The sequence below is a fragment of the Peromyscus leucopus genome, chromosome 1, assembly GCF_004664715.2.
Source record: "Peromyscus leucopus breed LL Stock chromosome 1, UCI_PerLeu_2.1, whole genome shotgun sequence".
Lineage (NCBI taxonomy): Eukaryota > Metazoa > Chordata > Mammalia > Rodentia > Cricetidae > Peromyscus > Peromyscus leucopus.
The window spans coordinates 88,499,946-88,513,959 of record NC_051063.1 but is presented as its reverse complement, the minus strand read 5'-3'; the positions used below and the strand labels follow the sequence as shown (position 1 = coordinate 88,513,959).

The 14,014-nt window shown below is 38.7% G+C and overlaps 1 protein-coding gene across 3 annotated transcripts in view; it reads left to right on the top strand.

The window, feature by feature from the left end:
* Positions 1-12,588, top strand: part of C1H11orf58 (chromosome 1 C11orf58 homolog) — a 59,123-nt gene extending 46,535 nt beyond the window's left edge. Inside the window, exons 1-5 of one of the 3 annotated variants that reach the window (XM_028884572.2) lie at positions 1,330-1,526; positions 7,150-7,233; positions 9,352-9,412; positions 10,636-10,745; positions 11,540-12,588. In XM_028884572.2, coding sequence (XP_028740405.1) covers positions 1,464-1,526; positions 7,150-7,233; positions 9,352-9,412; positions 10,636-10,745; positions 11,540-11,767 — 546 coding nt within the window. In that variant the 5' untranslated portion in view covers positions 1,330-1,463 and the 3' untranslated portion in view covers positions 11,768-12,588. Of the gene's footprint in view, positions 1-1,329; positions 1,527-5,341; positions 5,638-7,149; positions 7,234-9,351; positions 9,413-10,635; positions 10,746-11,539 lie in introns of those variants that run through there. The other 2 variants (XM_037211281.1, XM_028884571.2) reach the window with 2 other exon arrangements.
* The last annotated feature ends 1,426 nt before the right edge of the window (positions 12,589-14,014 follow it).

Genomic DNA, 14,014 nt, shown 5'->3' with positions numbered 1-14,014 from the left:
ACCACCAGTATGGAGATTTATACTAAACATTTGTTTTTACTTTAAATATCCATTTTTTGCTAGGCAGTATTAGTGCTTGCCTTTAATCCAATCACTCAGCAGGTAGAGGCAGGCAGATCTCTGTGAGCTCAAGGTCAGCCTGGTCTACAGAGAGAGTTCTAGGACAGCCAAGGCTACACAGAGAAACTCTGTCTTAAAAAAAAAAAATCAAAAAAACAAAAAACTCACTTTTTTTTTTTTTTGAAATCAAGGTCAGAAAGTTTCAGAATAAGAGTAAGTAAGGGAAAGTCATTCTGACATAATGTTAGGTTCAGATGTGTATGAAAATTCAGATGCCCTAACACGTAGAAGTTCATTTTCAGTATCTGAACACTGGACTACAAGGTTTTAGGAGAACAGTCATTGCTGGGGCTGGGAAGAGAGAAGGGATATGGGGAAGCAGGAATTGGTAATGGGCTTGCAAATAGGGGAAACAGTGAAGTATCTATACTAGGGGGTGGTGTTTTGGAACTAGACTGAGGTGACAGTTGAAAGTGTGTTATGTTCCTAAATGCCACTGTGTTGGAACTTTAAAGGGGTTTATTTTAACGTGAAATTCACCCCCCAAGGGGGATAAAAGTGATACAGGGTTTTCTGGCAGAGGCAGACGCCAATCGGTGAAGTCTCAAATACTCTGTTTGGGAAGAACGGGTCAGAGAGGGTCACTCCTACCTACTTCACACTACGTCCCGTGAAACCCGTGAAAAGTGTTCCACACCTTCCTCAGGTGGACCTCGGTTTCAAACACAGCCAATTAGCTAGCCATCAGCATCATACTAAACTCATTTCAGTGAATACTAGAAAACAGCAAGAAATTAATCAGAATCGTCTAGACATCCCGAGCGAGCAAGAAAGACCACATTTTAGGGAGGAGAAAGAAGCCATTTTTTAAAAGGTTTTTGTCTCGGACCGAAGAACTCGTATTCAGTAAGTCTCAAACACTACATTTAAATTTATGTGTTTAACTACGACAGATGTGTTTGCCAACAGGGCAAGAATCTCACAGAAAAAGGGCGAAAACCCACTCTAGGCCTTTCTGTGGCAACGAAGTTGTTCACCAATGATCACCACCATACCCATCCGCGGGAAAGCTCCCTCTACACGCCGCCGAAGAAAGCGTAGCCTCCGTGGGCACTCCCGCCACGCCGCGCGAGAGGTGTCGCTAGACCTCCTGGGAATTGTAGTTTAAGCCACGAAAGACGGCCTAGTCAGGCTAGTAAAGAGCGAGTCCGAAAAACTACAACTCCCGGAGTGCTCCGGGGCGACGAGCGGCCGCAGCAGTGACGACTGTGGCGGAGAAGGCCCGGAGGGGCTCTGCGTTCTGGAGTGGCGCTGCTTGGGCCGGTGGCTGAGTGAGGGCTGCTGGTGTCGCGTTTGAGAACTGCGAGTGTGTTCGGCATATCCCGGTCGGGATCCCAGCCACGATGAGTGCTGCCCGGGAGTCTCACCCGCACGGGGTGAAGCGTTCAGCCTCCCCCGACGACGATGTAAATAACAATGGATGAGGGTTGAGGCCTACTAGAGGCTGGGGGTAGGCCGGGAAGGGTGGATGGTGTAGGAAGCGCCCGAAGTGGCTGGAGGGGAGCGGGGCGCAAACGAGGAAATGTCTCCCTTTTCTTACTAGAATCTGAGGGTTTGAAGAGGCCCGGAACTGAGATCCAGAGACTAACGTAAGAAAGGGAGATTGAGGAAGGAAACCCTGAGAAGGCTCAGAAAAGAGCTTAATCCAGATGTCTCTTGCGTTTTGGGGGTGCTGGTGAAGCTCCTTCTTGGGCATTTCAGGATAGATATGTCATACCCCTGTTTTAGGTTCAAAATGTTTCTCTGACAATGGCGAAATGTTCCATCACATTTGGACAAATTTACCGGCCTGAGTAATTTTTTGCAGTATACTGGTAATTGCTACCCTTCCTTATCTGCACCAGTCGTAATACACAGAGAGCAGTACTAAGCCAAAGATTGTGGTGGACAATTTGCTAATGGAATAATGGCGAGGTCAGAGGCAGTAAGACCCAGAAGCCCATTTTGATGTCAAATACCTTTCTGCCTTTCCTCGAATGCCTTCAGCTTATCAGTTTAAATAATCAACTGCCCCTAAAACCTGTTAAATACTGATTGCAGTGCCAGATACTGGGAGTTGAGAGATTAATAAATATAATGCTTATGTTATATTTCTCTTAGCTCTAGCATAGTGTGGAAACTTCAGGTAACTTGTACACTTAAAACTAGGTCCTTCTATAATAAAATGCTTTGGGAACATTGATGGGGAAATTAGTGGGAAGGAGACATGAGGAAGTCATCTTTGAGATAGATTAAACCTGGTCTCACTTAACTTATTAATACACTGTCAGCTTCAGAATTGTACTTTTTAGTGCTGTTTGGTGTCTTTCATACATCCTTTGTGAGCCATAAAAGGTTCCCTGAATGATTTTGTAGTTAATGAGAGAATACTCAGAGCCACCCTTCTTTGGCTGGAAGATGAGGTGGGACCAGAATAGTAAGACCATTTAAATAAATTTTAACCCTGTAAGGAAGATTAGTAATCAATTAAAATAAAAAACGGGGGAATGATTGGTTTTACTAAATCTACTGAGAGTTATTCATGCCCCCTGTCCTCCCTGCTACTAGAATTTAGGTCTTACAATGTTAATACAATCCTTCTGCATTTGTTAGGAATTTTCTAGGTTTTTTAGCGACCTAGACTTTAAAATATATCTAAAAGAGCTTTTTCGTTATTTTCCTCCTGATACTATCTGGATTGCTGAGATGTCACATGCCTGCTTTGAGAGACTCAGAAATAAAACAACTTTTAGCTGAATTGAAAAGTCTAGTTGACATTAGAAATTTAACAGAAGGCCTTTGATAATATCAATTTAAAGTAGATGAGCTTTGATACATTTCCAATCCTGTAAGCATTGTCTTAAAAGGTGATTATAGTTGCATTTCAAGATTGGGACCTGGCACTTTCCCTATACTATCATAAAAATGATTGTGTTGTTAATGTATAGTATTATACATTAACTTGTCCCTTAACAGTGGTTTTCTTAAGTCAGTCCCTTTGTATATGCTTATTATTTTTACTGATAATTGGATGTTATCTTCCTTGGGTTTTGTTTGTTTTTTGTTTTTAATCTCATCTGTATTTTCAAAATACATCTGGAAACTGTAGAAAATCAACTAACAGTGATGTGTTAGTATCCACTGTATGTAAAAGATTTAAGTTTTTTGGTTCAATAATTTCACATATAATTGAGGGCAACAAAACACTTTGAAAAGCTACTGGAAGTAGCTATCACAGAATACAATGCTAGAAAAAGATGACATAGAAGTAATCTCAAGTATATAGTCAGTGGATATGTATATGAGGGGCAAAGTTGATTGCAGCCTATATAAAGAATAATGAAGAGTTTATTGGGGTTTCATTTGGTTTGGTTGAAGTGGAAAATGAAGACTGTTTCATCAGAGTGAGAGATAAAGAATCACAAATAGTTGTCAGGCAGTGTGTTTCAGAGTGTAGCAATTTTGAAATGTGGTTGCTTTCTTGGAAAGGAAGACCCCACCCCACCCCCCAAGAAAAACTACTCTAAAAACAATTAAGATTAGAGATTGTAGAAGATAGGGTAACTTAGGTAAAAACATTGTTAGGATGTTGGCTGCTATGTTCTTGTGGATATGTGTGCTGGTTGTTGAAACCTGGGCCTTATGTATAAGCTACAACCCCAGCCTGAGGGTATTCTTGTAATAGAAGGGGAAATTGAAAAAGTTGGGTTTTAGACAGTTGTGTTTTTCACTTTTTACAGTTTTGCAACTGTGACACATAGAACAGTAGCTGATTTGGTCCCGTGCAGCATGCCGTGAAACAGGCAGAAGGGTGACCAGAGCATGGCATCAGCTCCCTTGGTTTCGGTGCCTTGGTGTCCTTACTATCTGTCCGTTGGTTTGTTTGTTGAACTGCTCTGAGAAGCTCTAGAGGAAATGAGTGGAAGTGCAAGGTTATTTGTAGGTTAAAGAACATTGCATGTTGAGTAACACACAGGCTGAGAACCAAGAGGGTTTTGGGGTTCAGAATTTGTTGGACTTGGGAATATTTGCATATTCATAAGCTATCTTAAAGATGAGGTCTCAGTATAGATAGGTGATTCGCCTATTTCATACATACTTACACAAACATGACTGAAAGGTAACTGCTCAGTAGTTTGAGTGCACCTATTGCTGACTGTGAGTTACCTTGTGAGGTCAGAAGAATAATTGGTTCCATGTTGGCATTCAGAAGAACTTTGAAGTCAGAGCTTTTCAGGTTTTCAGATTAGATTCTTAACATGTATGCAACTCTTAGTGTATTCTTGACACTGTTGGTAGTGGTGGTTTGGTTTTTGGTGCTGGGAATCAAACCCAGGACCTCATATGTGCTGAGCAAGTGCTCTGCCACTGAGCTGTGTCCCCAGCCCTTGGGATTTTGACTCAGAGCTACTATGTAGCTGAGGCTGGTACTAAATTTTCTGGGTAGCACCAAGATAATTAGGCTTAGGACACTGCTGCCTTCATCTCTCATGATTATAAGCATTCACCATCACACCAGGCATAAAATATACTTCTGAAAAGTCTTGGTGAAAAAGGAATTAAAACTAAGTTAAATGTCAGTATTGGCTCACAAAGCAAGTGGTTTCATGAGAATAAGAATTGAGGTAGTATTGGTACTTTGTTGTCATATTGAGCTAGAAATAGTTAAGACTAATTGACCTATAAAAAGATCTGTGCAGTCATATGGAAAGAAATAGAGATTTATAACTTAGGCAGCCAAGATTATGAGAACATATAATCTCCACCAAATATAATTTAGAACAAGTGGGGCAGGTATGGTACAAATGCTTTAACTCTCATATGCCAAGGAAGAAGAGTTCTCACTTTTTTTAAAAAAAGTCTTTATATTTTTATTTTAAATAAAATTTTATTTAGAATTTTAAAAAATTCTTTATATGTGTGTAATTTTCAGAGAAATAAAAGGGGAATATCAATGACTACTAGGAATTTTAATATAAATTTAACAATAACAAATCCAAAGTTTACTCTATAGGTTTCTGATTTTTGACAGTCTATAAACCCAGAGGGCTAGTATCTTGTGGATACAGCTGGTTGCTCATTGGCGTCATGTGTGGACTAGAACATAATGGTTAAAGATTGCTTATTCATTTCTAATAGGTTTTAGCTTTATCATTACCTCTACTTGCATTTTCATAGTCAAAATGTAATACTTAGATACTTTGAAAACTGAGTACTTACCATTTTGTGTTGGAGGTTTTTCACCTTTGCTCTATAATTGTAAAACATTTTCATTCTTATTATAAAATTAGTTAGAATGATCAATCCAATGAATGTCTTCATTTCTATATCATCTTTTTCTTTTAGTCACCTTTGTATGCACACCTGCCTTCAGCCTTTGCCCATTACAAATCAAGTAAATGTTGCACACATATAATAAAAGATGAAGTAAAAGTCAAGCAGCCTTTTAGAAAAATGAGATGGCCCCAGCTCTTCTTGCAAAATGAAACTCTTACTGCAAAATGGAGCCCTTCCTGTTGAATGGCTTTCTGGATAAGGGTACCATATTCTTTTATTCTTGTTTTTGTCTCACATTGATTCATTGGTTGGAAAAGAATTCATCTAGTACTTCATAATACAAAGAATCAGTCAGAGTTATTCACACGTAACTTCTTTATTTTTAGCATATAATTCTGTACTACATGCTATTTTGCAATCTTTTCTCATTGTTTGTTAATTTTTGTGTGGGAGTGCCTTTTGCCTGCATATGTGTCTGTGCACCACACGTGTTTCTGGTGCCCATTCAGACCAGAAGAGGGTGTAGATTTACTGGAACTGGAGTTAACAGACAGTTGTGAACTGCCATGTGAGTGCTGGGAATCCAACCCAGGTTCCCTAGAAGATTATCCATTGCTTTTAACCACTGAGCAAACTCAGGCTATCTTCTTTTAAATCTTGATTCTGAAGTGCTTCTGTCAGTTTTCTTTTTGGGTGGAAAATTAATTCTGTACAACAGAGCCATGATGACTTGACCTTTTGACACAATATAGTGCAGTAAGTTTTTCACCATTTCCTTTTTAGTCATATTTAGTATGGCTGGAGGTGATTGGTAGAATATAAGTCTTACATTTGTTTCAAAACATAGAGAAAACCACAGTTTTCTGTAGTACTTAAATTGACAAAACAGTCTAGTGGACCCATTGTTACTTGAAAGAGACAATGATTTTTGAAAGATACAATGATTTTTAGTCTTTTTGTCTGCTTTTTATTTTCTCAAGACAGGGTTTCTCTGTGTAGCCCTGGCTATCATGGAACTCACTCTGTAGAACAGGCTGGCCTCGAATCCAGATATCTGCCTACCTTTTTAAAAGTAAATTTTCTTCTTGTTCTTTGGAGGATCTCTAAAAAAGAATAAAAACTATAATATTTTGGTTCTAATAAATTGGAATTTCTCCCCTCTCCCCCCCCCCAAAAAAAAAAAACCCTGGAAGATTATGATGCCATACTGTCTCTTAGAATATCAGCAAAGTAGATTTTTTTATTACATTTTATTTGTGTGTGTATGTGTGTACATACACACTCAGCATCATTCCATGCCACACATGTGAGGTCAGAGGACAGCTTGTGGGAGTCAGTTCCCTCCTTCCACCTTGTGAGTCCCAGGGACCAAGCCTAGTGCTGGCAGCCTTCTGGTACTAGGTGCTGTAGTCTCCTTCAAGGCTTAATCTAGGGCAGTGAGTGTCACAGATTTGCATCCTGGATCCCAGGACCCAAAGATTTTGAAATAGGAGTGTGTACACAGATTTATATGAGCACTCCATGTCATTCTGGCGTTTGCAGGCTTTAGAGATGGAGCTGTGGCTGTAACCAGAGTAAAGTGTTCTGCTGTGAGGTGAGAGAAGGGAGGGAGCCTGGCTGAACTCAGATGTGCCATGTTGGTTAACTTCCTAAGAACCACGGGTCCCAGTTAGTTCAAACTGACAGAAGAAAAGTTGGAGTTACAGATGGATTTTAAATATTTTAATATTTGTAAATGCAAAAACAAAAAACGAGGTAAATAATCTCTTGCAGCTTGGATCTAGCAATTGGGAAGCAGCAGACTTAGGCAATGAAGAGAGAAAACAAAAGTTCTTGAGACTTATGGGTGCAGGAAAGGTAAGCATTATATGTTTATATTTTTATCTTTTTAAAAACAATGCTGTGTTTGTGTGGGTTAAATGAGGAGGATGGGGCACCTTGGGTTATGTTTTCTTCTGCTTGGTTTATTTTTGGCTTTGGGAAATAAACCTAGCCTAACCAGACACTTTGAGTTTATACTATTTCTGAACCAGTTCTGGGCTTTTCTGCACCTTTGGCGGTGTGGTTAGAGACTGTATGGAGAAAATTGGATTTGTGTAGACTCAACTAATTGCTTGCTACCTAATGGTTTTCATAGAAGGCATTTCTAAGCATGTTATTTTATAAAAACCTCTGCCCAAAGTCAGACGTCTGTATTTCATGGCCCTTAAAGTAGCAGCCAAGGAAATATCCCTTATCAGAGGCTTAATTTTAAAAATGTTGCATGTATTTTGTAGTATGTCCCAGTTTAATTAAAGGTGTAGTTACAGGTGCTAAGAAAACTCTCTTTGAAAACCTTTCTTTTCCTAGCAGTCTTGTTATACAAACTACATTTGAAAGCATGAAGAGAGCATTTTCTTTTCAGCACTCAGGATGAAATCCCACCCCTTGTTTTTGTGTATGCGGAAGCCCTAGCGCATTTCACCAGCAGTTACCAATTACCTATGACATGCTAGCACTACTCTGGGTTCTGGGTGTCACCAATGGTCAGGTCATGTGTGGAGAGCTGTTGTGTACTTGAAGAAACTAAAACTAATACAGACTCATCACTGTGAGAGAACATATAGTGATGGCCAGTTCTCTCTGGCTTTGCTGCTCAATAAAGTTTCCCAGAAATAGATGTGGGTAAATCTGCAAGCTGAGTTCCCCAGATCCCAGCAGAAGGTTCAGGGAACATTTGTGTAGTGAATACATAATCCTTGCTTCCTAATGATTTTCAGTTTTTCAGAGTACACATTTTCTCTTGGCCTTTACAAATAAAATTTGTTGAAAGGTATATAAAGTAATAATTTAGTGTACATGTTCAACTACTAGAATAAAAACTCTGAAAGTAAAACATCCTAACAAAAATCTGTAAAATTTGGTGAACAGTAAATGGGCTCTCTACCATCATATAAATCTTTGCCTAAAGGGCTGGAGGTAGAGCTCAGACATAGGATGTGTCCTTAGGTGGGAGACACAAGTGTCTGCACATGTGCTTTTTAACAGTGCTTTGGAATCACATTTAATCTTTCCCTCTTTTCATGGATCCTTTCTTTACTTTTGGAAATGAAATAGGAACTATAAAGAGTGGACTGAACTAACAAAATGAAACTAGCTGTATAGTTACTTTGAATCAAATTATTTGTATGTTTTGTATTAAATTATTGTTAAGGTCTGTTTTTGACAAGTTGAAGTTGAGGGTTTATTGTAACCTGATGAACTAGCTAGTTAATATATTATAAAGAGTAATGGTCATGTTCATTTTCTATTACTTGGTACATTATAAGTATTATTTTGCTTTAGTCTACATAAATAATTTCTTTGCTTTCTTTCTAAGATATTCTTGAGGCATCACAAAGAGATGGTAGAAAGGTTTTTAAAGAAAATCAGGAGGGCTAGGCATGATGGCACACACTTTTTAATCCCAGCATTCAGGAAGCAGACATTTTGAGTTATAGGCCAGCCTGGTGTACAGAGCAAGTTCCAGGACAGTCCAGATTCAGCAGCCATTATCTATCTCATTTAAAATTCTAGTCTGGGCTGGGCATGGTGGTGCTTTCCTTTAATCCTAGCACTTGGTAGGCAGAAGCAGGCAGATCCCTTAGGAGTTCAAGGCCATCCTGGTCTACAAAGTCAGACTTTGTCTCAAAAAAAAAAAAAAAAAAAATCCAGCCTGTTCTAGCCTTTGAGTTTTCTGTCTCCTTAGTCCCTGTTTTGTTTTGATGGCACTACCTTCTTGCATCATATGATTTCATATGGATTATGTTTGTGTACCACTTTCTAATTCTTCCCTTGCTAGGATGTAATTCCATAAAGACAGGGATCTTGATTGATGCCTTGGTCTTGAGAATATTCCAGAAGCCTGAGATAGTTTCTGCTACATAGTAGTAGATATCCAGTAATTACATTGAATGAGCAATTTCAAGTTTTAATACATTCTTCACCTTCTTACAGAAAGAACACACTGGTCGTCTTGTTATAGGAGATCACAAATCAACATCTCACTTCCGAACAGGTAAGAAAGTAAAAAATTAAAATAGAAAAACTAAATCTGTATTTTACGCTTTTCTGTGCATAGTTCTGTTAATTAAAAGCATTTCAAGGGAGATTGGAAATATATCCTATTGGTATAAAGAGTTGCCTAGCATGTACAAGGCCTTGGCTTCCCAGCACCAGAAAAGGAAAAAAAAAATCCCCCCCCCCCTTTTTTTTTTTTATAAAAACTGCAAATGAATTTGAGTTGAATTCAGTCTGCTGGAAAGTAATTAATTAATTACTATTAATTACTATTAATAATTAACAGCATAATCTAAATTAAATGAATTAACTAAATCATTTAACTTTATACTGATCTATTTTATGTAGTATTTTTCAGAAATCAGTTGATCTCTCATTTTTCTGACATTAGCTATTTCAGAATGATTTGCATTGTTCCATAAGGGCAGAACATCAGCTTTGCAAAAATGGAAATGCATTTTAGCATTTAACACTTCCTCTTTTAAAATTGAGAATTGTAGCAAAATGAAATGATATATATGCATGGAAATGCCATAACAAAATTCAACACATGGTATGCTCGCTGAATAATAAATGCTAAAAACATTGAGAGATCTATGAAGAAAAAACCCAAACACAGATATTTGTGATTGGAACCTAAAATTGCTTTTATGTTTATACACCAAGCACTGCACCCAGAGTCTTGAGTGGACACTGTTGGGGACCATCAGTTTTAAGTGGGGTTCATTAGGCTGTTAGTGTTCTCTTTCATAGTGTGAAGTAAGTACAAACACAAAAATGTTGCACCATTAAATAACTTGGACTTTTTTAGTTTGTTTCTATTAGCTGGTAAGCAAAGACAGGCATAAAGAACCATTACCAGGCCACTTTGAGATGACCTTGAATTCTCTAAGTAGAATACTCACAGTTTTATTCTCTTTTCAAAAACAGGTGCTCTTGTTTACCAGAGGTTTTTAGCTGATTTGGAGAGAGCCTTCAGAGTGGCTGTTAGACGCTTAATTCAGAACATTGGCTCCTAAAAGTCACTGTAAATATGTCTGTCAGCTACTGTGTTTATTAGGTGGCCACTGTGCTATAGAAACTGTCAACAGAACACAGAAGTTAGTCACAGTTAGAGAACTCAGGCCTGACTAGAATAGCATCTGTGTTGTGAGTCTTTCGTGTAATCAAATATTTTTGTTAATTTGACTGAAACATAACCAAAGTACAATGGACACGCAGGGGAAGAAGACAAGAAAATTAATGAAGAGCTGGAGTCTCAGTACCAGCAGAGCATGGACAGTAAACTATCAGGCCGATACCGGCGGCACTGTGGACTTGGCTTCAGTGAGGTAGGAACTTTGTTTTCATTGACTTGGACAGAATCAGTTTCACTTTGATATTTGGATGGCTAGAGCAGCCAAGAATGCTGCTAATAGAGAAAAGAAAAAACCAAGAATGGACTAACAGACAAGAAAGCGCTTATCAAATACTTAAAATATTCTTATAGCACATCTGTGTTACTACATAATCAGAATGATGTTCTTAAGGATTTAAAATGAGTTTTATAATGTTGGCTTAGTGTAAATTCTGCTTAACCTCTAAGCACACCTTTAATGGGTATGAATAAATGTTTATAAGATAAAATAATTTTATATAAGTTTAAAATCCTGGCTTAGGTTTCTTTGCTGTTTCCTGGGTGGTCTCTGTGATGACTGGTACAGTGTTAATTTGCTAATAGATGCTGTTTCAGGAAGAGAGAACACAGTGCTTCTCAAGCTAGGGGAGGGAGACGGATTGCTCTGGGAAGCTTTCCTTAAAGCCTAATGTGGTTGTCCTCAGTCTCTCCTCAGCAGCCAAGAATTTTAATTTGTTTATAAAATATTGACCTGATGCTATCAAATGGACTGGTTTTTTGTGTTGCTTTGTTTGTTTGAGACAGGATTTCAATATGTAGCCCATGCTGGAACTTAAACTCATAGAGACCACCTGCCTCTGCCTCCCAAGTGCTGGCATTAAAGGCATGCACTACTATGCCCAGCTAAGTGGGCTGTTTCTAAGACAGACTAAAATAGGATTGGTCCTAGTTTCTACATTGGCCAGAGGTGCTTGGTTTTCCTTAACAGGCCTTCGTTTGGTGTTTTAGGTAGAAGATCATGATGGGGAAGGTGATGTGGCTGGAGATGATGATGACGATGACTCGCCTGATGCTGAGAGTCCAGATGACTCGGACAGTGACTCTGAGTCTGAGAAGGAGGAGTCTGCAGAAGAACTCCATGCTGCTGAGCATCCTGATGACGCAGAAGACCCGAAGAGCAAAAAAGATGCGAAGAGCAATTATAAGATGATGTTTGTCAAGTCCAGCGGCTCATAACTATTAAACACTTAGTCTTTGTATTAAAAGTAAGCCTTATTGTTATAATGCACAGTGGAGGACTGCTTATAGAGCACAGACCTTTGTATTATAATTTTTAAAAAGGCCCTTTTAAATAACTACAAAGAGTGTTTGCTTTCAAATGCCATGGGTTACATTTTTCCGGGCATGACTATAACCATTTTTGTAAAGAGTCAGAGTTGTATAAAATGAGAAATAAATACTGTACTCAGCTTCCTTTCATATTAGCTTCGTCAGCCCTCTTACCACCTTTTCACCCCTGCAGATGCATTATGGGGGACACTTACTTTGTTTGTGGTAGCTCTTTCATCTTTGTGTTTTAGGTTTGTTCCTATTTTTCTCTTATATAATTCATTTGATACTGTGACGTGTTCATGAGAAATGTTCCCTTGATTACACTTTGTTAAAGTAGACCTGTCCCTGTCCATCATGGATGTTTCTGCTGCCGGCCACGCTTCCATACTGCAGACCATTGTTGACAGTCCATGCTTGTTAAGTCTCTGCTTTCAGACCAGAGCAGCACAGGAGCCAGCACAGGACACTAGTGGGTAGAGGTGCAGCCGTCACATCGTTCAGAAGGTTGTGAACCCAAAATGTCTTTCTATAATTTAATTTCAATGTGTGGTAAAGTTTTGATAAAATTTGGCCAGTTTTTATGGAAGAAATTATTTCTCTGCTCATTTAGTCCTGTGTATTTAGAAATATGTAAAACTGGATTTTTTTTTTTTTTTAAGGTACTATGTGACCAAAGTTCATTTTTTTCTTCTAAGGTCTAAATAAAGAGAAAGCAGTTTCCCATATTTGGTTGTGATGCCTTTATCCTCATTGTCTGTAAATGGGGAACAGGCTTATTGAGTAAGAAGCTGGAAAACATGTTCATCTTACACTCTTCTCTAGACTGATGGCTGAACAGAAGCGTTACCAGGTAATTGTGCTGCTGCTTGATAAGACAGGATTCATCTGGCTGCTGTCTACTGGATTTGTATAGCAGATTAACACAAGTGCATTATGGGTTAGTAGATGGAGCTTTGAATAACTGTCAAAATTTTAACAGGCTTACAGGTGAGAATCCAACCTGTATGAGAACTGATCTGTTACATGTGTGGACTACACTTTGTGCCTGATGGGCTAGACTTTGTAAAACTACCCTTTTGATAATTCAGATATGGGAGATGGAGCACAGAGCAGGTGATTTCTGGTTTATAGACTATATTTTGTATTTTCACCCAAATAGTCTTTTTGTTTGGTTTTTAATTCCTTATACTATACAAGTAGACACTGCCCATATGTTTAAAATACCCTCTGGATGATAGACAATGTGTATAAAACACTTGGAAGAAGTTTGGTTTTAGTTTGAACACTTTTAAATCCAGCTTCCAGGATTGCATATTACAATTAATTTAAGTACAAACTAATTCATGTTTAAGAATAGATGAGGGTCTGGAGAGATAGCTCTGTGGTTAAGAGCACTGTACTTCAGAGGATCAGGGTTCTATTTCAGCACCTACATGGTAGCTCAACTCTTAATTCCAGTTCCAGGGAATTCAACACTCCCTTCTCTTTTCTGCAGGCATCAGGCACACAATTGATGCACAAAAATGCAGGCAAAACACACATACACAGAAATTTTTAAAATTGAAGAAATGTGAGGGTACTGGCCTATAATCCTAGTGTTAGGGAGGCTGAGACAAGGATTACCTTGAGTTCATGGAAAGCTTGGGCTGCATAGAGGGACTATTAAAATAAGGGAAGCTGGAACACCAGCTGCCTGGGAGAGGGCTGTGCTAGCATATGTAAGGCCTTAGACTCCATCCTCAAGACCACAGAAGAGCAGAAGGTTTTTAAAGCGTTCCCATCAATTCATTATTAAATATGCAGGGCTATTCATAAGGTTTTCAGAGTTTTAATAGGTTTTTGGAGTATTGGTCCATGAAGCACTGTAGCCTATAGTCCCTAAACCACATTAAACACCCTGTATATCTTATATGAGTGAATGTCAAGGAACTTTAACAAAAATGAAAGAAAAATAAAAGGCTTGTGGGCCATGTTATAGTGGGTAACAGCACTGGCTGGCGGTCCTGACCTTGACCTGAATTTGATCTCCAGTACCCGCGTGGTATACGTCAAGAACCAACCTCTTTAAACTGCCCTCTGAACCTGCGCATGCTGTGGCACCTGAATGCACACTAATTAAATGTAATAGGAAAATCAGAGAATACAAATTAT